Below are 27596 nucleotides of genomic sequence, written 5' to 3' on the forward strand. Positions count from 1 at the left end.
ATATATATTTTTATGGGTTAAAAATATCAGACAATTTTTTTATCATCAAAATATTACTTGTGTGCTCAATTTTCAGTATTTTTAAAAGTAAATAACTGTTGTGATAGAAGTAATTTCTACAAATTTATAAACATAATAGATAAGAAATATGTTTCGTGACTATCTGTGTAACTACTAGTCTAAGCATTTTTTTTCTTATTGGAAAATTATTTATGTGAATAAAAGTAAGATAAGTGTACACCCAACACAGTGGCGTATTTACGATTTTGTTTCGGGAGGGCCTTTGCTAACTTTCGGGGGGGGGGGGCTTTGCCTGGAAATGTGAAAATTCTGCAAGATATTTCATTTACTTTACTATACTAAGTAAGATTTCGGGGGGCTTAAGCCCGGAAGCCACCCCCCTAAATACGCCACTGACCGAACATAAAAAATGCAATAATATAAAGGTAATCAAGAAAGTTTTGTCGCTTTTTGTGAAGATCTGTGCTCCGTTGGCCCTTACACCGTGAGTTGAATGCGAATAGAGATAAGGCAAAGGTCAGTTGTTGGTGTGAATATATCCAACATACTACCTGGTTGTGGAATTTCAGTTACACAGTGAACTTGCGTAAGGGCAGAGTGAACATGGGACCTCCACAGAGCGTCATAAGGGCGTGTATGCTGTACGAATTCAAACTGGGGTTAAACGCCGCTCCAGCGGGTTAAAAGATATGCCAGGCCTTTGGTGAGGGTGTCTTGACTACGTGTACAGTGCAACGGTGGTTTAACAAGTTTAAGGACGGTGACAAAACACTCGAAGACGCATCACGTACCGGAAGATCAACACATGTTCAAAATGAAGATCTTCAGGTAACAATTGTGTCGAACAATGGCCAGACATGTGGTGAACTGGGACTACAATTCAGTGTGAGTGGAGAAACCATTCGGCAGCACCTCCATCAACTTGAGAAGCACTACAAGTTGGGTCGATGGGTTCCACATCGTTTGACTCTGGGCCAGAAGGCAACGCGAGCACACACCTGTCAAAGTCAAAATTTTATGATGCATTTATTCAACATACTCTCCACTCCCTTCAATTCGATACGTTTTTATTTTCGGTCCTGCTGTTTGTTTAATCCTTCACAAAAGAAAAAAAAAGTTTGGGTTGAGTGTTCTCAAACCATACATTTGCAGCTGAACTTTTGTCCCTTCAAGTGTTTTTTATAACATTTTGGGTATAATTGGCAGTCAAATGAGGGTAGATTGGGTGAATAGGGTCAGTGATACAAGGTTTCAAACCGTAATGTAGCCAATTTGTCCATTGCAATATTGCCTTTGTGAGAAGATGCATTGTCATGAAGGTAAACAACTTTTCTGGACATTTTTCCACGGCGTTTTTCTGCAGAGCTGAGTGAAGGCTAACTAGAAATTATGCATAATAAACCCTAGTTATGATATTACCTTTTAGGTAATCAACAAAAACTAATCCACTCTGGTCCCCCCCCCCCAAAAAAAAAAAGAGAATATCAAGAAACTTTGAACTGGATTTTTGACCCGGAACTTCTTTGGCCTCAGCGAACCACTGTGACGACATTATTTTCATTATTCTTTTGTCTCTGGATCATACAAATCTGTGCTTCATCTTCCGTGACTAAACGTGCGACAAAATTTAGTGGCATCATACTCAAAACACTTCTGGAAGCAAGCATTTCGGTACCCATTTGCAGGAAGGTTTTCCTATGCCAAGATGATCCCGAATAATGATACTAACGCGTTCACGGAAGATGCCTAGACAGGCCGGTAGCCAGCCCAAAAATGTAGGGGGCGGCAGTAGAAGTTGGGCCGATCCAACCCTATTATAGTTTATCACCATATTATAGTTCATTTGCAAGACTAAAGTAAAAATTTAGGGGGCAGCGGGGCCACCCTAGACACCCCTTGGATACGGGCTTTGCCTACATTCTCTGCTATATATATATATATATATATATATATATATATATATATATATATATATATATATATATATATATATATATATATATATATATATATAAAGCAGAAATGCGTCTGTTTGAGAGAATCAAATGATGCACTTTTAAAGTGTTTCAGATCTCCCGTGAGTGGATCCATCTTTAGTGGCAAAACATTCTGTCCTAAATTTGACAACCCAGTTCTAAACAGTGGTATAGCACGGGGCGTGGACCACCATTGTTTGTAGCATGTTATCATGAATGGTCTTTGCAGGTTTCCCCGCAACGAAGAGGAACTTGATGACTGCTTTAGTTCCAACATCATTGAAGTCCTCTTGATGACCTATCATCTTCACTCTTCATCTGCTACAAAAATAGGTCCATTAGTCCCAGTACTTTGATTTTTGATCATAAACATATAGGAACATGTAGTTTTCAAATTGAACAAAATATATTTAAATCGGATAATGCAAAGGGTGCAAAGTTAAATACTTCCCAATATCACCTCGTATAATACGGAACGTACCGTTAGCGAGTAGCATACAGTACAGTGTGTTTGAAAAAGAAATCCCTAGGTTTAATGTGCCCTAGAATCTGTACAAAGTGACATACACTATTCTAGTTTGTGGTGTTTGATTCATCAACTATCCAAGTTTGGCTTCCTTGCAGTTGGCAGGTCTGCTTGACCTTGAGACGGCACCAGTGCTGTTTTTTCCCCTCTGTTTTCTCAGTTCAGTCCAGTCAGACCTGCAGTGCAGAGCAACTCAGCAACAATGTGTACTCCGCAACAGAAAGCGCAGTGTGTTATTTGGCTTGTGAAAACTGAGTCAGTTATAACAGTGCAACGTTATTTTAGATATCAGTATGGTGGTGATCCTCCTACAGCAAAAACTATCCGTCACTGGCTAAAGTCTTTCAAGGAAACCGGTAGTGTTTTAAAAGCAAAATCATTAGGTAGACCGAGAACTTCTGAAGATGTTGAACAGATCCGTGTTTCTTGTGTTCAGAGCCCGAAGAAGTCATTGGCCAAACGTAATCTACAATTAGGAGCGCCTAAAGGTACTGTGTATGATGTTGTGCGTAAAAGACTTAAGTTGTGCGTCTACAAATTGCAACTGTTACATGAAATTAAACCTACTGATAAAATCGAAAGGTATGAGTTTGCTGCTGACTTTCTACACAGAATTGATGATGATGTCAATTTTTTAAAAAAAGATTCTCTTTTCTAATGAGGCTACATTTTATGTCAGTGGAACAGTTAATCGTCATAACTGCAGAATTTGGAGTGCAGTGCATCCACATGCAGTTATTCAGCATCAACGTGACTCTCCCAAACTTAATGTCTGGTGCGGTTTGATGGAAAAGCGTGTGATTGGTCCTTTTATTTTTGTAGAAAAAACAATAAACGGGGACGTTTACTATGACATGCTGACAGAGTACGTCTATCCCCAAATGGACGATATTGAGGCGGAAAAGGGGTTTGTGTTTTTACAACAAGATGGCGCCTCACCTCATTACAGTTACCACGTGCGTGCGGCTCTTGACACTCGCTTTCCAGGAAGGTGGATAGGCAGGGCTGGCCCAATACTATCCATCTTGTTCTTGGAGATGTGAGGGAAGAACGAGTTGCCAGATCAATTTCAAAAAAGATTGCCCGAGTATGAAGAAAATACTAGCGAGTGTATGGAACACAGAGAGTGCAGGTTAGAAGAAGAGAAGAAGGAAGGACAAATTGAAAAATACATAAACTCTATCTTACTTGCTAATTCTCCCAGACATAGTTCTGGAAACTCATGGTCCTGTTGTTTCTCTAGAGCTGTCTTCCAATGGAGATCAGTAATATGGAGTTCATATCCTCGAGTTCTGCAGTAGCTCCTCAGCTCTGGATACACCACTTTGTGCAAAGCTCCTTTCTCCACACAACAATCTGAAATATCACACATTACAATTATTTGTAAAATAGACAATATATATAGTAACTTTCCAGTATTATTTAGTCTCTCGCATATATTATCCTTTGAAAGATTAACATTTTTGGGACGTTTCTCTTGCTTTCACCAAGCTACACGAATAAGTCTAATGTTTGTAATTTTGGCGGTAGTGGAAGAATAGTCTAGGTGCTATAGGCGCTGGTCCAGTAATCTTAAGGATCTTCAATGCAAATGCACTCTATTTCAAATTAATGGGGCATGATGGATCAGTGGTAGAGCGTTTGCCTCTGGTGCGTGGGGTCCCCGCTTCGATCCCAGTTGGCGCCAAGTGGGTTTTGTGGTGAACAAACACCGTGTTCCTTGGCTTTTTCGGGGTCCTCCCGTTTCCTCGCACTTTATTTATTCCACCATTCCCTTCATTTCTCATCATCACCGTTTCCTTTAGCCTAAGTGAAATAACCGTGGAACATAAAACCGAAATATTTGATTTCATTTTTTGGCGGTACTGTAAGGCCCTTGTGTAGCCAAACTGTTGGCATATGTAATTTGATGGGAGTAGTTCCGGGTACAATTCCCAAAGGAAGTATATAAACTTTAGGTGCAGATTTAGCAACGTGAGATATTGAAGAGGTGCTTAAATTAAGAAGTTTTAAACTCTGGTCTAGAAACCTAGAAATAATAGTAATGGGTGTTAATATGCCAAACACACATAGTTAAACTAAAGTGATGTCTAAACAATTAAAGTTCGATAGCTTCAGTTTATGCAGTCAGAGAGTACAGTCGGATAGTCGGACGGGTGCCTAAACCTAGCTGCAGCCGGACGGATGCCTGACTAAACGCAGTAGGACGGATAGCTAAACTTAGAAGCAGTCAAATGGATGCCTAAACTAGAAACAGTCGGACGGATGGCTAAACCTAGAAGCAGTTGGACGGATGCCTAAACCTAGAAGCAGTCGGACGAATGGCTAAACCTAAAAGCAGTCGGACGGATGGCTAAACCTAGAAGCAGTCGGACGAATGGCTAAACCTAGAAGCAGTTGGACGGATGCCTAAAACTAGAAGCAGTCGGACGAATGGCTAAACCTAGAAGCAGTCGGACGGATGTCTAAACCTAGAAGCAGTCGAACGGATACTTAAACCTAGAAGCAGTCGAACGGATACCTAAACTTAGTAGCTTTGATCAAAGTGCAAAGCTAACTCAAAACAATATAAACGCAGGGCAAACCCAGCTGGGCAGGAGCGGAAGCAACTGCTCTTTATCGATCCAGTTCTTTTAACATTTCTATTTAATAGAACTACCAAGCAACATTTCAATGCCCGAAATTGACCGGTTAAAATAGCCCATAGTCCTAGTATTACTGTAGTTGATGGAAAGTATTTTACGAGGAAAGAAGTTAAAACTATATTAGAAAAGTTAATTTAGTTTTTGTCGATTGTCATTTTCAAATTCCAGTTAAACATAAATTACATTGCCATTCAGCTTCATTTTATTTCGTCGCTAATTTGCTAGGTAATCACTGTTTATGGAATAAATGTTAAAGTGGTTTGATGCATCCATTAATAAACTTTGCACTTATATACCTAATGAATATATTGTCCAATGTTTGTTGATACGAAAATCGCTATGAGTAAATTTCTTTCAATTATATTTATGAATGCTTGTGGTGAACGTTACCTTTCTAAAATGAAATTTCAAATAATAACAATAATAAAATAAGAAAGACCATGGCATAATTACAAGAAAACCACATAAGTTTAGTGGACATTGGCATGAAATATTACAAATCATTAACTTTAATGATCAAATAATGTTCTTGATACATCAAATTGTAGAACAGTTACTTTATCATGTTAGTTTTGCTAGAGCGTTCACTCTTGTTGCTGCGTAGAGCCTCTGTTTCGATCCCAGCTCGCCCCACGTGGACTTTGTGGTGGACAAACACCATATGTGTGAGTTTTCTCGGGGTTCCCCTATTTCCTTCCACTTTCCTCATTCCAAAATTTTTCATTCATTCTCATCATCAACGTTTCCTTTAGTCTACATGGCATAACCGTGGGACGTAACTGAAACATTTCATTTATTTTTTTCTTAACTATATAAAACCCAGTCCTTTAATACTATAACATAACGGGAAAATAAAACATTATATAACAGGAAATAATATTACGTGCTGTGTTAAAAGAGAAAATGCAGTTATATCAATTTATGAAGCTATTGTGATATTAATATGTTTTCTGTTTGTTTCTGTGAAGCTTAATGTTCTTTTTCTACAGAGTGTCCCAAAAGAAATGCAACCCAAACTTTGATTGAGTATATTTTTTGAAGTAAGAATGATAAAGACATTATTTTTGTGACAAAAGTTAGCGTTGTCTAATGAGATATTTTGAGAAGAAAACTAATGAGACTCATAGTAACGTTGAATTTTAGTAATTGTTTTAAATGATCAGAAGTGAAATTCAAAAAAAAAAAAAAAAAAAAAAAAAGTGAATTGCGAGGAACAGAAAACAGAATTAATTGCGGTAATTCTTAGTGTAAATATTTAGTACGCATATTTATCGGATGGGACAAAAACTGCATGTTATTTTGCAGCGTTGATAGTTGTAAAGTCTATTTTTTTACGAAAAAAAACAACATACACACACATTTTAAAAATTAAATACTGATATAACAGCAATGAAAATACTGTGGCAAAATTGTGGCAAAGAAAACTAAAATCGAGTTGTGGTAAACGACACTCTAGGAAACAGCACGCCACCTACCAAATGACTGGAATCTGTCTCCGGACCTAACCAGAGAGACCATATCCGCGCCCGCACTTTATTCTATCTGTAAAGAAAGCGGGGCAATGGACTGTCAAAACTCAAAACCCAATCTTATTTTTAAGAAACAAGAATACTAGTTCAAACCGGGACTCGCTTCTGTCTTTGTAACTTTTCATTTTTGTTTCATAGCATTGGCCCAGAAACTAATACGTTCTGTTGTGCATTGAAATGACGGAAGAAAATTAGTGTTCGGTTTAAAACTATAAAAAATGAATAAATAAATAAAAAATAAAAAGAAAAAAGAAAAACATTGGATCCAAGTAGCAATTGGCTATAATATGAGTTACGAAATGAATATTTGTGAGAAATGTTATTTTGTTTTTACCCTGAAAATGAAGGCTCACTTCGTGGACTGCGGAATCCTGATTCTCCTTTCCTTGAGGTAATTACAGATTCAAAACTTAATAAAAAGCTTCATATGAACACATTCAAAACCAGTTACCAGCTTTACAAATTGTAGAAAGTCAAGTTATAATATTTTAAAAAATTAATTATTATTACTTTTATCCTATTTTGCTTTTCATAATCAAATTGGTTTTTGATACACAAAAAATGTTTAATGTTTATTATTTCGTAACTACATAACAATAATAAAATAAATAATAATAATAAAATAAGTAATAATAATGTCTTGCTTTGGTGCTGAAAATCCGATTAAAACTTACAAAGTGCGATGAAATTCAAATTTGTTTCGCTCTTTGCTACGCAAAAAACAAAAACTGAAAATAATGCGTTATACCTAGGTATAGCATTCTTTATTATCCGTATCTTAGTTCACTATGGGTAGGTGTCCATACTTTTTTTTTTCGTATATTGCTAAGCATAGGTGGCTTATGAAAGTATCGATCTCTCGATAGGGTGACCGGATTCTGACAAGCGAAAAGTACTGTAGTACCAAATATAATAGTATATGACAGTTTACTGCGTCGGCAATACGCATGTCGGTATTAAATTTAAAGTTAACCTTAAGTTAATAATTCTTTCTTGTTGAAAAGAAAAGTACTGAAAATATTCCAGGAATTCAACACAACTCCAAATGCTTTGATGAAGGACAAAGTGGTTTATTTTTATGAACGTACAGTGAAATTTCATGTTGGGCTAAAGCCATTTTGTTTTTCTTTTTATCGATTTTCGGAGCGTGGTATGTTAAGAAATGAGAGAAAATTTAGACCGGTACGAGGAAACTTTTACTTAAATTGTTGGCATCACTATCATAAGTTGAAAAAGAAACTTTTCTTACTTTACCGATATCTCAACAAGACCTTCTCAGTAAAAACGATGTATTGCAAAACAATGGTTTGTTGATTGTTCTCCATCCCTAATCTTTTGAGGAGTGTTTAAAAACACAGCGGTTCATCATTCAGGAAAAGAGTGACTGTGATTCGAAATGTTGTGAATAAAGAATGAAATATTAAGATATTGGAAATAAGTTAACTTAGGACATTTCGCAGGACATTTTAAAAAAGAAGGACATTTCTCTATTTTCAAAGCGTCTTCGCAACACGCAGGACAGCCCTTTGAAAAACAGTACTGTACTGCGAAAATCAGTGCGTCTTGTCACCCTAATCTCTTCTGGCGCTAAGCTTGCTAGTTTCAGAGTTGTTGCACTTCTAAAAAGGCGGCTGTCCACTGAGAAGTTTACGCTTATATTTCGTTTTCTGCTTCTCCTGAAAAACTACACTGATCACCAGTCGAATTAGAGACACTAACCTAATATCGTGTAACACCACATTTCGCTCTGACAATGGCAGCTACCCGCCGCGGCATGGACCCCACGAGTCGCCTGCAGTGTTGTTGTGGCATCTCAATCCATATCTGCAGCAAAGCCTCCCACAAAGCCCGCAGATTGGTCTGAAGTGGGTCCACAGCCTGAAGGCGTAGTTCCATGGCGTCCCAGATGTGTTCGATGGGATTAAGGTCCAGGGACCGTAATAGCCATGGACATGTTGTGAGATTAAAGGAGTACTCATCAAACCAGTCTGCTGCCATCCTAGAGCAGTGGGCCGTTGCATTGTCTTGCTAAAAGATGAGTTCACCATCCGGATGCTGCAGCCAAACAAATGACAGGACACGGTCATTCAGAAGATCGCAATAGCGTTCACCTGTGAGGGACCGTGTCACACGTGTTAGGAGACCCATTTCAGTCCACGTAAACATGCCCCAGATGAGAATATCACACCAACCGGCCTGCACAGTTCCCTCCTGGTACGATGGATGCATCGCCCCGTGCGGTTGGCGAAACACCCGTACCCGTTCAATGGCATGTACCAACGAGTGAAACATGACTCATCTGTCCAGGCAACCTTTTTCCATATTTCCACGGTCCAGTGGCGGTGTTCCTTTGCCCATGCTAGACGTTGTTGTTCAGAAACATTCACAAAAGCCTCGGACAAGGACTGATAACTTGGCACGACATCAGCAAAAGAAAATGGACATGAGATTTGGAACATGGAATATTAGAAGTCTTTATAGGGCAGGCGCGTTAAAATCTGTAACGAGTGAGTTAGAGAAATACAGGATGGACTTAGTAGGAGTTCAGGAAGTTAGGTGGGAAGGAAATGGATCTGAGAATTCCGGAAATTTTACGTTCTTTTACGGGGAAGGAAATAAAAATCACCAGTTAGGAACAGGGTTTTTCGTTCACAAACGAATATTACCAGCAATTAAACGGGTTGAATTTGTTACTGACAGACTTTCTTTTATTACTCTTAAAGGACGGTGGTGTGATATTATTGTTTTAAATGTACATGCTCCAACTGAAGATAAGGGTGACGATATAAAAGATAGTTTTTACGAAGAAGTGGAACGGATATTTGACCAACTCCCGCGATACCATATGAAGATTCTATTAGGGGATTTCAATGCGAAGGTAGGACGAGAGGATATTTTCAAACCGATTATAGGGAACGAAAGTTTGCATAAGGAAAGTAATGACAACGGTGTTAGACTCGTGAACTTTGCAACATCCAAAAACCTAATCGTGAAGAGTACAAAATTCCCACATCGCGACGTTCATAAATACACTTGGACATCACCAGACGGAAAAACACATAATCAAATTGATCACGTTTTAGTAGATAGAAGAAGACAATCTAGCATAATTGACGTCCGGTCGTTTAGAGGGGCTGATTGTGACACTGATCACTACCTGGTAGCAGCGATAATACGGGAGAGATTATCGTTGAATAAAGGTAATACTCAATGTCCGAAAACGGAGAGATTTAATTTAAAGAAATTAGAAGAGAGCCAGGTAAGAGAGGAATACCAGATTGAAGTTTCGAATAGATTCTCGGTTTTAGAAGACTCGGAGTGCACTAGTGTTGAGGATACTTGGATTGAAATTAGAGATAGCATTAAAAGTTCAGCAATAGAAAAACTGGGACACGCGGAAATACGTAGGAACAAACCATGGTTCGACCAAGAATGCATTAAACTAGTAGAGAAGAGAAAACAGGCAAAATTACGGTGGCTACAAAATCCGAATGAAATAACTACACAAAATTTCGCAGATATCAGGCGGGAAACTTCCAAAACTTTTAGAACAAAGAAACGGGATTTTTTAAAAGCTAAAATTAAGGAACTTGAAGATAATAGTAAAAATAAAAATATTCGGGACATGTATAAGGGGATCAGCGAATTTAAGAAAGGCTATCAACCTCGTGCTTATATATTAAAGAAATCTGACGGAACAGTTCTCACTGATACGGATAGCCTCTTAAATAGATGGAAAGATTTCTTTGACGATTTGCTGAACACGCAGCCAAAAACTAATGTGCGTGGAGAAAAGGAGATACACACCGCAGAACCGTATATTCCAGAACCCAATCGAATAGAAGTGGAAGCCGCTATAAAGAAATTAAAGAAACACAAATCTCCGGGTGTAGATGAAATTCCGGCTGAGTTAATTTTAGCTGGAGGCGAAAAATTGTGGAACAAGATACACAAACTCATTCTCCTTATCTGGAACAAGGAAGAATTGCCACAAGAGTGGAAAGAGTCAATCATTGTTCCAATTCACAAGAAAGGCGACAAAACTGACTGTAATAATTATCGAGGCATTTCTCTTCTGTCAACATCCTATAAAATAATTTCAAATATTCTGTTAGCAAGATTGACCCCATACGCAGATGAAATTATTGGAGGTTATCAGTGCGGCTTTAGACGAAATCGATCAACTATCGACCAAATATTTACCATTCGCCAAATACTCGAAAAGAAGTGGGAATACAATACCCCGGTACATCAACTATTTATTGATTTTAGAAAGGCTTACGACTCGGTTAGGAGAGAAACATTATACAACGTTCTTACAGAGCTTGGAATACCGAGAAAGCTAATTAGATTAATTAAGATATGTTTAAGTGAATCCCAAAGTAAAGTCCGGGTAGGAAAATTTTTGTCCACGAGCTTCCACGTCGAAAATGGCCTGAAACAAGGAGATGCGTTGTCGCCATTATTATTTAACTTTGTGCTGGAATACGCCATAAGGAAAATCAAAGATAGCAACCAGGGCCTAGAGTTGAACGGCATTCACCAGGTTATGGCATATGCTGATGATGTAAATTTAATAGGGGATGATAGGAGAACAGTAGAAATAAATGCAGAGATATTATTAAACGCTTGCAGGGACATGGGTTTAGAAGTAAATGCAGAGAAAACTAAATACATGGAAGTGCGTCGGGACCGTAATACGGCAAATTGTGGAGGCGTTAAAATATTAAATAATACTTTTGATAAAGTGGATACTTTCAAATATTTAGGATCAATATTAACAGACGAAAATCATATTCACGAAGAAATTAAATGTCGACTAAAAGCAGGGAATTCGTGTTACTATTCGGTTCAAAATCTCTTGTCGTCGCGAATTCTGTCGAGGAATTTGAAGCTTAAAATATATAAAACGATAATCATGCCTGTTGTTCTGTATGGTTGCGAAACCTGGTCGCTTACTCTGAGGGAAGAACATAGACTGAAAGTATTTGAGAACAGGATCCTGAGAAGAATATTCGGACCCAAGAGGAACGAGAATGGGGAATGGCGGAAGCTTCATAACGAGGAACTACATAGTTTATACGGTTTACCCAACATTGTTAGGGTCGTCAAGTCTAGGAGGCTTAGGTGGGCAGGTCATGTAGCTAGAATGGAAGAAAGTAGAAACGCTTTCAAAGTCTTGACTGGTAGACCCATAGGAAAACGACCATTAGGAAGGCCTAGGCGCAGATGGGAGGATAATATTAAGATGGATCTCGCAGAGATAGGAATACAAAGTAGAAACTGGATCCAATTAGCTAAGGATAGAAGTCAGTGGAGAACTTTTGTGAACGCGGCACTGAACCTTCGGGTTCCATAGGCCATAGAGTTAGTTAGTTAGTTAGTTAGTTAGACGTTGTTTTCTGTGTTGTGCGGTTAGAAGAGGTACTCGCATGGGCCGATGGCTTCTGTACCCCATGGCAAACAGGTGGTTGTGGATTGTGTGGCTACTAACACGACGTTGTTGTCCTGCATTGAACTTCTCCGCAATTTGACGCACTGTGGCCCGTCTATCGGCTGTTACGATGTGGGCAAGTCGGCGCCTACCCTTGTCGTCGAGGGTTACATGCGTAGGATCGAAACTGCGTAGCGTCGAAACTGCGTACGATCGAAACTGCGTACGATCGAAACTGCGTACGACCGAAACTGCGTACGATCGAAACTGCGTACGATCGAAACTGCGTACGATCGAAACTAAAACCGGCGTAGGATCGAAAACAGATAAGGTCATATGATCAAGCAATAAAAAAACAATTAATTTATAATCACAGAATATTAAGTAATAGTAATTTTTTGAAGTTATATAGGGAAAAACCGGAGTAGGATCAAAACTGTATACGACCGAAACTGCGTAGCGTCGAAACTGCGTAGGATCGAAACTGCGTACGGTCGAAACTGCGTAGGATCGAAACTGCGTAGGATCGAAACTGCGTAGCGTCGAAACTGCGTACGGTCGAAACTGCGTAGCGTCGAAACTGCGTAGGATCGAAACTGCGTACGATCGAAACTGCGTACGATCGAAACTGCATAGAAACGAAACTGACAAATAAAATAGTGACAAATATAATTAAATAATCATACAGGGGTGTACCCAGGAAGTTTTTCTTGGGGGACTATGACTTATTCAGGAGGACCAAAAAAGCTAAGTCTTGTCTCAGCAGGGAGAAAGGAGAAGCCTCCCCCCAAAAGCCACTACTTCTGATCAAGTTGGCAAATTCCTTGTTCAGAAGATTGCCGTTAAGTTCAATTGACTTAGCTTAACATTTTCTTAGTTACCTAGTTGCTGTGAATTGTCACTTCTTTTATAGACTTTGCAGGTGGCACAATCGAAGGTTCATGTAATTAGTTCAAGTTTTTGCTAGTTTGGGCTTCGTCCCAAATTTACTAACTTCCAGGGTTGTTTTGTTTAAAACAAATGATTAAAACTTTTTTTAAACAATTGATTTTGTTTAAAACAAATTTTGTTTATGTTTTAAACATTTTGTTTTAAACACGTGTATTTTGAAGACTTGTCTTAAACATATGTTTATTTGCATTTTATTTTATGTTCGTAAAAAAAAAAAAAAAAATCTTCCAGAGCAAGAGAACTGTTCAAAAGTGCTCCCTAATCAGAAGACTATTTTCTTCCCATGTGAATGGTTTGATTTCTCGTGGCTACAGCAGGTCAATGTGGTGATCTACAATTTATTTTGTCTCTTTTCCTCCTTATTTTTAACGTATATTGTATTGTTTAAATGCTTCTCAGTTAACTTGCGAGAAAGTGTCGTAGTTGAAGGTTGGACTACTTATAGAACTGATATTAAAAAATAAATAAAATAATTATCACGGAAACAAACTGTTGTGTTGTATTCATTGCGACGTTGAGGTTCTGAAATTAAAATATCGCAAGCATTCGTTTGTACAGTACATATTAGTTCTGTCTCCGTACAACATGGAATCGTTTAAGATGGGTTATACGTGAAGAAAAGGACATGATTTGGTACAAATTTATTAGAGTAACTCAAACTCAATCAGGTAAGTAAACGATCAAACGATTTTGTTGCAAAACGTGTAAGAAAGAAATGGGTGGTTTAGTTCCAAGAACGAAAATCATTATGAAAAATACAATGCTTGGTAAAAATGGAAACCCAAACAAATGGTAAAAATGTTGATCCGAAAATTGCTTCTGATGAATCTAACGTCAGTGGTGTGGCTGAGATGCAACTGGAAACTTCAGGTAACAATTAATTTTGTATCAACAATATCTTTTACATTATATTATGAAAATTTTATTTCGTACCTCTTCCCCACCACAGTTCTAAATTTTCTTTGAAACTTTACAACTTGGCATAGCTTGTATGAAGAGACCAAATGAAAAACGCAAGGTATGGCAGTCGATCGTGTAACTAACCAAGTGTGATACTTATTATAACGTTAGTGCTGAACGTCAAGGTCTGGGACAATTTGATCTCAATTTGTTTGTTTGTATGCATGTACCACGCTACAGGATGCAATATTCAGTCTTTTAACATTAATTTTTGAGGATAGAGACACGAGGCGTCGGAATTTGCTGTATAGATTTTGACTGCGATCCCACGTAAAATTTCAAAATTAGTGGGTCAGATCCCACTTTAAACAAAAAGCCCTGTCTCATATAGCCTTGCTACTGATGCAAGTTGTAATCAATCAAACTAAACAAACTAATTTTATATGTTTCGAACAAACTTGGGTTGCAGGATAAATTTAGCTTCCACTCAACATTTAGAGCACAAGGGATCCAAGTTCATTTTCAGAAAGGTTCACTTTTGCTCAGCAAACGTAATATCTTCGTAGCATAGGGTATGAAATAAATGAAACAAAAACCACGGGAAAGCGTATGGACTAGAGTTTCATAGGACAACAGCTAGACAAGGGCGTTGACGGAATGGGGGGGAGGGCTAATTTTCCCTTCCCCCTCCTTGCTCATACATTTAAGATATTAACATTATACTTGTATTGTGTATGTTGCAGCGTTGGAATGATTAACAAGTCAAGCTCCGAATGTCATAGTCAATGATGCATAATTACGTTACATAAATGCAGAATGTGTTCAAAAGAATACATCGACGTAAAATGTCATATTTTCACAACCACGAATCCGAGATGAAAGAAAGAAAAACTACCTGAAAAAAAGGAATCTAGAATTTTGTATGATTGCCGCTAGATAGGGGCGTTCGTTTAGAAGTCATCCGTCTTCTACCCTGAATTTCAGATTTTTGGGGCAGTAATGCAGATTTAGAAACATTTTGCTTAGCAAAATCCAACATTTAAAAATAATGAACATAGGCTTAATAAGAGAAAATATATATTTTAAAATTATGACGTCATCTCCTCCTATGTCTGGACGCAGGAAGGTGTGAAACCATACATAAGGTCTTCTACAATGCCCCAGAACTTGAAAAACAAAACAAAAATTGGCAACGTCTTGAGCGGTCATTCACCTACCTCCTCCTCAATAAGGAAAAATGTGACAATAAGCCTATACCAGATTCAGTTGGTAAGTCCTACTCTGCAACAGGCTCGCAAACAGAGGGGGGTAAAGAGGGACTGGCCCCCCTAAATTTTTCATGTCCTCTCCAGACCTCAATACAAAATGCACAATTTAGATATTTGTAAGAAAATTTTTAATGACTTAGCCCCTCCTAACATATTCATGGACCCCAAAGCTCTGTTGCTGGTCTCGAGCCTGCTCTGCAAGTGGTGTATCAACGGGCGGACGTTAGAAGGGTGTAGTCAAAACGTTTTTAGAAATGAAGAGATCGATCGAAGTAAGAATTATATATATTTTAGACTGAGTCTAGTGTTATGCAGGAATGCATTTGGCGCTAGCTTAATTTTTGTAAAGTATATTTTTATTTACGTAAATTCATTGAGCGGAACAGGGCTCATAGCGAGTCACTTTTTTGAACTAAAATTTACTTTTTTCAAGTTCCTCACTAAAAGTTACTTTTTGTTTTCAAATTTGTCACTAAAAGTTACTTTTTTGAGAGGTAAAGTGACTTTTTCGTGTGATTTATGTTTCACATTGGCAGTTTTCTAAGAAAAAAATATAAAAACAAATGGAAAAAGGCAGAAACTTGTTACTTATTACTCTTCTGAAAGCTTCAGTACTTGCTGCCACATGTGAAACAGTCAGCTTTATTCTCACTTCAGCTTCTATTCTTTCTAAAGCACAGTGAACGGTTGGTGAATGCTTAAGCTCTCAAAGTGAGGTTGAGAGCTCTTCTGTGTCTATTCTTCCTTCTATCATAATAATCTTTTAGTTTTCTCTCGTAATAGTTAATGCCCCATTCAACGTTGTGCGTGTGTGTTTGTGTGGTTCATCATGTTCGTCTTGTGCTATGCTTCTTGTATGTTCTTCTTCAGAGTAGGTGATGAATTCGAATATTTCACGTTTTTGAGAACTCTTAATGCGAAGTTAAATATAATGTCTGGGATGAACGAATTCGGAAATAGGCCAGAACTGGTTTCACTTACTCAGAAGCTTTTTACATCTGCTAAGTCTGCTTACCGTAACTACAAAGCATACTTTGAAACCCTAAGAAAGGAGGAAGCTCAAAAAGAAGAAGTAAAGAAGGAACAAAATAACAAACAAAGAGAGAGGTGTTGGAGAAATTGACAAAGGAAAAGAGGCATGATGAGATTTTAGTCACTTTTTCGTGTGCTTTTGGCCATTTTTGGTCACTTTTCAACTATTTACAAGAGATCAGACCACTATGAGCCCTGGGATTATTAAAATTAGGGTATATTAAAGAAGACAAAACAGACAGATACAACATATTTGTAAATTGAAAAACTGAATATCTGGAAAATAACTAAATCAATGAATAATTGCTTATAAAAGATATTCAGAGCCAATAACGTAGCTAGGAAGGGGCAGGAACAGAGATTAAGAGATCAAATAATATTACAACAATTAACTTTAATAACAGGGTTAGAATATTAAAATAATGAAATTGGAACTATGTACAGTATTAATTACTAAACGAATGTGATTTCAGCATGGGACGAGGGAATTTTTTCCCAATTAATATTTTTAAAAAAATCACCCACTAAAACTTGCTGGGGTGAATAAATTGAAATAATAGCAGAATTTTGCAAAATAATTAGACTACAATAATTCGTATGTAATGAATTCACATGTAACTACTGGGTAAAGTAGTGGAGGTTAATTCCTAATACAGTGAAACCTCTCTTAACGGGCATCTCTCAATAGTGGACATCTTCGTAAGAGGACAAACTTTCTTATTCTTCCATGCCATAAATATGTGTGGTGTTGTGTTATAAAAAAGAGTGAACCCTTCCTTTTAGGGACACCTCTCATTTACGGACAAATAATCGGTTCCATCGGTGTCTGTTTTGAGATGTTTCACTGTATTACTTAGTTTAATAATAATAATAATAATAAATGCTCAAATGTGCGAACTTACTTTATTGAACCTACCACTGCGAAGAGCTGATATTATTATTATTATTATTATTATTATTATTATTATTATTATTATTAGTAGTAGTAGTAGTAGTAGTAGTAGTAGTAGTAGTAGTAGTAGTAGTATTGCAATAGTTGCGTAAGAAAATATACTGTTTTCTTGTTTGAGTTTGTTTAAAAGTTATATCACTATTCTGAGAGCACACCCCCTTTTATTTTGAGCACCCCCCCCCAAGTAAACATTTCTGGCGTACTTACTGTCTTCAGGCAAATCACTGCCTACCTCTTTTGACAGGAGAGTTTCTGCATTTGTATATTTTGAACAAGATGGCTGTGAAAATAAATTAACATTGGACTGGGTTCTTTTATGTTCAACCAACTTCCTTTCATGTCTTTGGGTAATCTCTTTTGTACCGTTACACTTCCAATATTACCTGTGCCAATATTTCTTTCGGGGTACAAGAATTTAATTCAATGATGGGTATTTTTTTTCTCAGTTTTTCACAGTTATAGATAATGGACACAGGGAATTCACAGACCTCAGTATTAGTGACCTTTTGGCTATTGCAGTCAAATGTTATTTTGCCCTTACATGCAAAGACATCAAACTGTCAAAAACATTTTCTTTTGAAATGTTCAACTTACACGTTCTTTTGAAATATTATCTCGCTTAAACTACTTCATAAGATTATGATAACTTACCTGGTATGCATTTATTAACTGAACAGTTCTGTAAGACGTTGCTGTTGGTATTGAAGCTTTATCAAACACAGATTCAACTTGTCTGCCACAATATTCGAAACTTAAGAAAAACTAACTGACCTGCTGTTTGTTTTCACTACTAAGTTGTAATGTTAATGAAAGAAAACGCTTAAGAAGATCTTCATAAGTTGGAAGTTTATTCAATGATAACTCTTTTGGGTTGCCAAATAACGGGCAGTAAAACTGGCTGCGAGTAATTTTCTTGTAAACAGCCACGACACAGTGGTTCATATAATGAAATCACTAAACAGTTTGTAGGTTTCAATCAGTCATATATTTCAAAATGTCATTTTTTGTATATAAAAAAGTGTTTTTATAAGTGTAATACACTACTAATAAATTGTGAAATGTTTTCCTTTTCCATTTATTTATATTTTATATAATTTTCTCTATTGATATTACTATAGGTACTTGTTATAGAAGTTATTTGAATTTTCTCAATGTATTCAAAAAGTTATGAAAATCGTATATTTTTTCAAAGTTTAGGGTCGTTGCGTACCGTCATACGTAAACAAGAAAATATATTTCTTTTGTATTTTATTTATCTACCATAGAGGCAAGTTTTCCGCAGTGTAGCGTTAAAAAGAAAAAATGTTTTTTTCGGTGCACCCATATATATATATACAGTATGGCACCAAATTCATTGTACAAAAGCCGAGGAGTTATTCCTGAGAGTAAAACAAACAAAAACGTTCCAATAAACATAGGGCAAAAACCCCATCGTTTACGTGTTATAGGCTGCCAAAAACATGAAAAAATGAATTTTAAAGGTCCATAGCTCCAAAACTATGGGACCTACCGCAGTCGGGTCAAGACTTAACTTAGGAACTAGTATGTCCCTATCCAAAAATGCGTGTGTCAGAATCCTGAGGTGCTTCCACAACAATTTTTATAGAGGGAGTTTAACTACGGGCCTATGATATAAAGTATTCTCCAACTACCTCCATAAAAATTGTTGCGTGAGTGCCTTAGGAATCTAAAACATGTATTTTTGGATAGAGCACATACTAGTTCCTTAGTGAAGTCTTGACTCGACAACAGTAGATCCCATAGTTTTGGAGCTATGGACCTTTAGAATTCATTTTTTCATGTTTTCGGCAGCCTTTAACACGTAAAGAAGGAACGGCCATTTCGCCCCGCTGCTACAACCGTCAGCGTCTTGTATCGTGTTTACTGTAGTTTTTCTTTCAGTGGTCGACGGGATTGCAATGATTGTTAGTGACTAAATAGGTAATTATTACTCCTTGTTGCACATTTCATGAGGACTTACGTAACACAAATGAACATACTAATACATACATAAAATAAACTATAAAATTGTATTAGTTTAGCGATGCCACGTTTTTCATACTCGATACATGTGGGGTGAAACCCGATTAGCATGTACACCTGGTCTTACTCCACCATTAAGGTACTTCCAGGTGATTCGCTTTTTTGTGAAAAACATACATGCAAAACAATAGACAGAACCTATCACATTTTTGTAGTATTCACGAATTATAAGTCAAGAGTAATTGTTCTGATCATCATTACATTTTGTTGCCAATCTTGACTTTGACAACACATCAAACCTTAGTTACCTGTTTCTACCCCACTTTCCCTTATATAAAAATTACTTTAATATCCTTTTTCATTCATACATTACAATATACGTCGCAATTTCATTCAAATACTACTTCATAATATATATATAACCTTCGATCTGTTCCCCCACTTAAAGAACTTTACAACGCAATACATTTTTTGGAAACATTTTCACTGCAATATTTGAAATGGATACAAAGAAATAGCGAACAATCTAAAGCGTTCTCAGGAAACTTTATGCTTCTGTAAAGTGTTTTTCATTTACATGAGATTTTTATTTGAAAATGCTACCCAAATAATGTTATTTAAGAATCTAGCAGACGAAAAAATCATCAATCTACAATGTCCTACATAGACACAATAGTACCCATTCTAGGATGACTCAAGAAAATTAATTGTCTTTACCAAAAAAAAAAAAAAAAAAAAAAGATGTTAATGGATTTTCACAAAGAATATTAGTACAAGAAATTTTATTCATTTATTATACGAAATATAATTTTCTTTTCTTAAACAATGAATGTTGCATCTTGCTCATATTGATATAGATAAGCTGATATTGAGAGCTGAAATGGGACGGAACTAAAATACGGGACACTTGCCTGTCCCGTCTAAATTGATGGGGACGCAGCACACTTGAGTCCAAAATCGGGACTCCCGTTTTTTACGGGACGTATAGCAGGCATTATATATATATATATATATATATACGATTCTCAACCTTACGCACGGGACTCAGACAAAAAGCTCATTTGACAACCTCAATTTCATTGGACATTCTCTGCGATTTTTGGCAGCATTAGCATTTTATATGCCATCGCTTATGTTCTACATTCATTCTCCTTACTGTGCATTATATTTTTAAATTGGAAAATAGAATTTAATGACCTTTATATTAAGTTTTCTTTTCCGACTCACCGTTACGCACGGGACAGAAAAGTAACCATGCAATTGTTTGGTTGTTCTAAGACTGTTATTATGCAATATCCTTACTAAAGAGATTGATATTTTAAGATTAACATTTGGGCATTAACAAGCATAAAAAATTGTATCAATAATTTAATTTAAATGAATTAAATTACATTCCAAAATATCAAAGTCGAACTTTGCTAGGCAACTCGCTCAGTGTTATTACCATGTCTTTGGGGTATTTGTTTGAGCGCTGATTGATGGCGTTCAAACCACATAATCTTGTACAACTGTTGAGCTACTCGATCCTCTGTGGTATCTACCAAACGTTGAGTCGTTTGAATGCCATTGCGGGAAAGTGAATTGAAGGGAAAATAGTTGGTTTTTGGTTATTTGGTATGATTGATTGTTACTTCACAGTGAAGATTATGAATGAAATATGGAATATGAAAATATTGACTTTGCGGGGCCCTGGCAACCCTTGAATTCTCCCTACGCTGACAAAATGATGCTAATGTGTAGGCCACATACTAACTAACTAACTAACTCTATGGCCTATGGAACCCGGAGGTTCAGTGCCGCGTTCACAAAAGCTCTCCACTGACTTCTATCCTTAGCTAATTGCATCCAGTTTCTACTTTGGCCATCCAGTAGGCCACATACTTGTGACAATAATATAAGATGGGAGACCCGGGTTCGATTCCCGGCGGGAGCTCATGTGGTTCGGATTCCACGTTAATCAGTAGGTCCACGTCTCATATAGCCTCGCTGCTGAACGGGACGCTAAACTAAAATCAACTCAACTCAATAATATAAGAAATGGTAGCCATTGCTGCCATTGCGTAATGAATTCGTTTTATGTAGGAAATATTTAAAGAAAATATACGCAGAAAAACATTCATTGAATTAGACATTCTCTCCCCTCCCCCACTAAAGTACCACGTCCATATAAAAATCATTTTTGCTGCACACATCATGTATACGAACAAGAAATATGCTTCTAGACCACTTCAGTGAAATATATCTTGTGTTATATGGGACCGTCTCGAAAATAAATGTAAATTAACCAAATTTGACCCTACCTTCCTCATAAACAACAAGTACACATACAGGCAGGCCCGTGCTGGCCCACCGGGCCCTCCGAAATATTACAGTATAAATAAAGGTACAAGTTTTTAGTAATAAATTCTTACAGTTTTATTGGTAAAGAACTCTCGAAAGGTGCAGTGCGCCCTTTACATTAGGCGCCCTTCCGAGACCACATCAAAGATGTACGATTTTATTTACTCTTCTGGTATAGCACAGATCTTACAATAAATACACACAGTTACTGTTGGCGAAGAACCCGTGAAAGGCACAGTGTGCCCTTTACATAAGGCGCCCTACGAAACATCACATTATAGATAAGTGGTTTTAGTTATCCTGTATACTAGCTTTGTTTAATAAATTCCAATACTGACTGGTAGTACAGAACCTGTGAAGAATGCAAGGCGCCCTTTACAGAAGATGCCCTGCGAAATATCACTTTTTTAATTTCATTCTTCTGTATTTCAGTTTTGTGTTATAAATTCATACAGTTGCTATTGGCAGAGAACAGGTAAACAGTACATATTATAAAGTTATATAGTTATAAAACGAAACAATGTGATACATCAAGAATTGGATTGTAATAATTGATTCATTTATGTTGCATAAATGCGTTCGGATGGTCAAACGTACGATGCATTTATGTAATACTACACTGACACTAGTCTCTAATTTACAATTTTTACGGCATCGAAGCTTTCACAGTCTTAATATGCATCCATATATCCGAGCATATTCATTGTTCTTGTGTGTTTTAAAGCAGTGTTCGGATAATCAGTATCTGTTGTATTTCTGAAATATAGCGGTATTAATTTCCGTAAAATGCGGTCTTTGTCACCACAGCACGGCGCGTCCTCAGGTTGTGGGCTGCGAATATACTGAGTAAGTAGTCGCGGACAGACAAGGAGTGATAATCCAGCTTGAGAATTTGGTGTAAGGCTAACAACCTCATCATGTAAAAAACAAACAAAAAAGTGTTCCGATAAGTTCGCAGAATCCTCGGATCAAAACTAAAACTTGGCACGAACTCCGCAAAGTAAAATCGACATGAGATTTGGAACATGAAATATAAGAAGTCTCTATAGGGCAGGCGCGTTAAACTTTGTAAAAAATGAGTTTAGAAATAGAGGTTGGATGATATCAGGAAGTTAGATGAGAAGGAAATGGAGGAGTCAAGTCGAGAAATTTTACGTTCTTTTACGGGGAACAAATTAAAAATTACCAACTAGAAACAGGGCTTTCCGTTCACAAACGAATACGTAATATCAGCAATTACATAGGTTGAATTTGTTAATGATAAATTTTCTTTTAGTTCTCTTAAGTGTCGGTTGTGTAATATTATTGTTCTAAATGCACATGCCCCAACAGAAAATAAGGATGGCGATTTAAAAATAACAGTTTTTATGAAAGAATAGAACGGGTATTTGATCATCTTCTGCAATACCATATGAAAATTCTGTTAGGCGGTTTCAATGCGAAGGTAGGACCAGAGGGTATTTTCAAACCGATTATAGGGAATAAATGTTGTGACAACGGCGTGAGACAATAAGGAAGGTTGTGACAACGGCGTTAGACTCGTGAACTGTGCAATATCCAGAAACCTTATCGTGAATATTACAAAATTCCAACATTGCGACATTCATAAATATACTTGGACTTCATCAGATGGAAAAACACATATTCAACTGATCATGTTTTAGTAGACAGAAAAGAACAGTCTAGCACAACTGATGTTCGGTCGTTCAGAGGAGTTGATTGTAATAGTAAGAGAGAGACTATCGTTGAATAAAGTATTTTTTTTTTAAATAGAGGAGAGTCAGGTGAGAGGGGAGCCAGATTGAAGTGTCGAATAGATTCTCGGTTTTAGAAGGTTCGGAGTGCACTTGTGTTCAAGATACTTGTTTGAAATTAGAGATAACATTAAAATTTCAGCAGAAGAAATATTGGAGGACGCAGAAATACGTAGGAACAAACCATGATTCAACCAGGATTGTACTAAAGTAGCAGAGAAGAGAAAACAGAAGGAACTGCGTTGGCTGCAAAATCCGAACGATATAACTACATAAAATTTCATTGTCATCTGGCAGAAAACTTCTAAAACTTTTAGAACAAAGAAACGCGACTTTTGAAAGTTAAAATTAATTAACTTGAAGATAATAGTGAAAACAAAAACATTCGGGATATGTATAAATGCATCAACGACCTTAAGAAAGGCTATCAACTTCGTGCTTATATATTAAAGAAACCTAAAGAAACAGTTCTCACTGTTACAGATAGCATCTTAAATAGATGGAAATATTTCTTTGATGATTTGCTTAACACATAGCCAAAAATTAATGCGCGTGTAGAAAGTGAAATGCATGCAGCATAACCGTATATTCCAGAACCTAACCAGACAGAAATAGAAATCGCTATTTAAAAAACTTAAACACACATCTCCGGATGTAGACGAAATTCTGGTTGACTTAATTTTAGCTGGAGGGGAAAAATTGTAGAGCAAGATACACAAACTTATTCTCATTATCTGGAACAAGGAGAAATTACCACAAGAGTGAAGAGAATCAATCATTGTTCCAGTTCAGAAGATAAGCAACAAAACAGATTTAATAATTATCGAGGCATTTCTCTTCTGTCAACATCCAATAAATCCTCTTAAACATTGTATTAGCAACAGTGACTCCATACGCAGATGAAATTATTGGAGATTATCAGAACGGATTTAGGTAAAATCGATCAACTATCGACCAGATATTTACCATTCGACTAATACTTGAAAAGAAATGAGAGAATATAACATCCTGCAATATCAATTATTGACTTTAGACTCTGGTAGGAGGGAAACATTGTACAACATGCTTACAGAATTTGCAATACCGAAAAACGTAGATTAATTAAGGTAGATTTAAATGAATCCCAAAGTAAGATTCGAGTAGAGAAGTTCTTGTTCACGAGCTTTCACGTTGAGAATGACCTGAAACAAGGAGGTGCGTTGTCGTCATTATTATTTACTTTGTTCTGGAGAACACGATAAGGAAAACCAAAGATAGCAATCAGGTCCTAGAGCTGAATTATATTTGCCAGGTTATGGCGTATGCTGATGATGTAAATTTAATAGGTAATGATAGAATAATAAAAAGGAATGCAGAAATCTTAATTAACGCTTGCAGGGATATAGGCTTAAGAGTAAATAGAGAGAAAACTAAATAAATGGAAGTTTATCGGGATCGTAATACTGCATTTTATGGATGCGTTAAAATTCCAAATAATATTTTCTTTCGACAAAGTGGATACTTTCAAATATCTAGGATCATTATTAACAGACCAAAACCATAATCACTAAAAAATTTGATGTCAACTGAAAGCAGGGATTTCGTGCTATTATTCAGTTAAAAATCTTTTGTTGTCACTAATTCTGTTGAAGAATTTGTAGCTCAAAATATAAAACGATAATCATGCCTGTTGTGCTGTATGGTTGCGAAATATGGTCACTGACTCTGAGGGAAAATCGCAGACTGAAAGTATTTGAAAACAAGATTCTTAAACCAATATTCGAACTCCAAGAGGAACGGGAATGTGAAAAGGCGGAAACTTCATAAGGAGGAACTGCATAATTTTATACCGTTTACCAAACATTGTTAGGGTCATCAGTCTAGGAGGCTCAAATGGTCAGTTTATGTAGCCAAAATGGAAGAAATTAGAAACGCTTTCGGAGTTGTAACTGGAAAACCAAATAGGAAAATGACCGTTAGGAAGACCGAGGTGCAGATGGGAGGACAATATTAAAATGGGTCTCGCAGAGATTAAAGTATAAAGTAGAAACTGGGTTCAGTTTTCTAAGGACAGAAATCAAAGGAGAGCTTTTGTAAGCGCGGTAATGAGCCTCCTGCGTCCATAGGCGTGCTATATTAAGTTGTTGATACATTTAGCTTCTTTTTATTAGACAGAAATGTTATTACAAGAATTAAAAAGTTTTTCTGTAGTAAAGAGGATTTTGATTCGAGGTTAAAATGGCACCCATACTTTCTATGAAAGTCAGTCTCTCTCTCTCTCTCTCTCTCTCTCTCTCTATATATATATATATATATATATATATATATATATATATATATATATATATATATATATATATATATTTTCCCGTTTGTATGGGCGCCCTTTTAGTAGACTTGTCCACCGCCCTCATTAGTATCCCAGCACGGCCCTGCATACAGGTTAATATCATATAGGGGACTATTTCATTGTTTCACATACCAATTTTTATGGATGTACCACAAATGGGGAAGAAATACCCGCCAAAACGTGATGGAAAAAAAATTGATGAAAAATTAAAAAAAAAAAAAAACTTCATCTTCCCTCACTCGGCCGTACATACGTACCCCCTATATACATAAAATGCAACTGAGGAAAGCTTCATCCCTTAAAAATACTTTGGTACCAAATCATCTTTCTAGCTTAATTAAGGACTGAGCTATTGATTGTTGTAAAAATAAATGTAATTTACGTAAAAAAAACTCCACAAATTGGCTAACTTTGCCCCCTTCCTGTTACCATGTAGTGGCCTACTTCATTGCTTCACATAACAATTTTTATGAATCTATCTCCCAAGAGGGGGAATGATCCCCAGAAAACTGTTGAAAAAACAAAAACAAGAAAAAAACACGATATTCACCCTCCTCCCACATACATAAAATGCACATCAGCAAAGCTGCATCTTTCAGGAATGAATTGGTATCAAAACCATCTTCCAGCCTTAATTTGAGGTTTAAAACTGAGGCATTGAGGTTTAAAGTCCTGATAGAACGTAACACAAAGAAACTAAACTACATAATCTGTGAACGAAGATCGGGAAATTCCCGATTTCTTTCTCCGGAATTGAACATTTGGGCGGATCGAGATTAGGGAAGTTCCCGAAATTTGATCTAGCGGTTGAATATAGATGGCAAGCAATATCTAAGAGTGTAAAAATGTAATATATATGCCTATTTAGATTATAGTTTTAAACAAAATAAACATTTTAAACATGTTTTTTTTTTTGTTTAAAACAAAGTACTTTGTTTTAAACGTTAAAAACGTTTTAAACAAAAACAACATGTTTTAAACATAAAAAACGATCTTTTTTTAAATCGTTTTTTCCTCAACCCTGCTACTGTATAGTACTGAAGTTAATTTAATAGAGTTTAATTGTATAGGCACTTCTGACCTGAGGCTATATGAGAAAGTCTTTTGCTGAAACTGAAATATGGGTTACTATTAGAATTATATCCCAGATATGATATCCCCACTGATTATTTAACCTGGAACACACACATGGAAGGCATCAGCGCTAGCAAATTAGCTCTGAAGAAGTACACCATAATTCTAAGTCAAGAATAAGGCCAAAAATAAGAAGCAGAAACGACAGACTGTACGATAATAATACTTTTACAATTTTAATTTCACCTATTTATTTCGAGACTTTCGAGACGAGACCAAGATTTGGCCCTCGAAACCGAGACGGAGATCGAGACAAGCATTTGTTGACCGAGACGAGACCGAGACTGTACAAAGTCTCGTCTCGTCTCGTCTCGATACCATCCCTAATAACATTTGAAATGCGTATTTAAAGTTAAATTCATGTAGCACATTTCAAAGTAAACTTTATAATAAAAGAGAAATAATATGTTAAGCAAATTTATTAGGAGGTCCTACTCCGACACCGTTAATATTGAGGGGGCTCTTCCCCCACATCATTAACATTGGGGCTCTCCGGCCCCCCTAAGCCCCATTGAGTCGGCGCCTTTAATATATATATATATATATATATATATATATATATATATATATATATATATATATATATATATATATATATATATATATATATATATATATATATATGTGTGTGTGTGTGTGTGTGTATGTATGGAGATCACTGTAAATATGGATAATTGTAGTAGTGTAATGTTGTTTTAATTTTTAATGGCATCAGTACATCTGTTTGAATTTAAATCTCTTCTACTTATTGTTTGGAACTTCCAGTTGTTTTGTCTTATATGCAGTTTTATAGAAATACATTACATTGGTGTTCTGCATGAA

General features: G+C 36.6%; 1 protein-coding gene across 1 annotated transcript in view; it reads right to left on the reverse strand.

Annotated features, from left to right (window-relative positions):
• The window catches only part of LOC145670258 (NACHT and WD repeat domain-containing protein 2), a 244606-nt gene that overhangs the window by 84675 nt on the left and 132335 nt on the right, over window positions 1-27596 (reverse strand). The window contains exon 5 of the mRNA XM_081738676.1: window positions 3712-3879. Within this exon, the coding sequence (XP_081594802.1) occupies window positions 3712-3879 (168 nt within the window). The remainder of the gene's footprint in view (window positions 1-3711; window positions 3880-27596) is intronic.

The sequence above is a fragment of the Thermobia domestica genome, chromosome 2 (assembly GCF_964235325.1).
Source record: "Thermobia domestica chromosome 2, izTheDome1.hap1.1, whole genome shotgun sequence".
NCBI classification, from domain to species: domain Eukaryota; kingdom Metazoa; phylum Arthropoda; class Insecta; order Zygentoma; family Lepismatidae; genus Thermobia; species Thermobia domestica.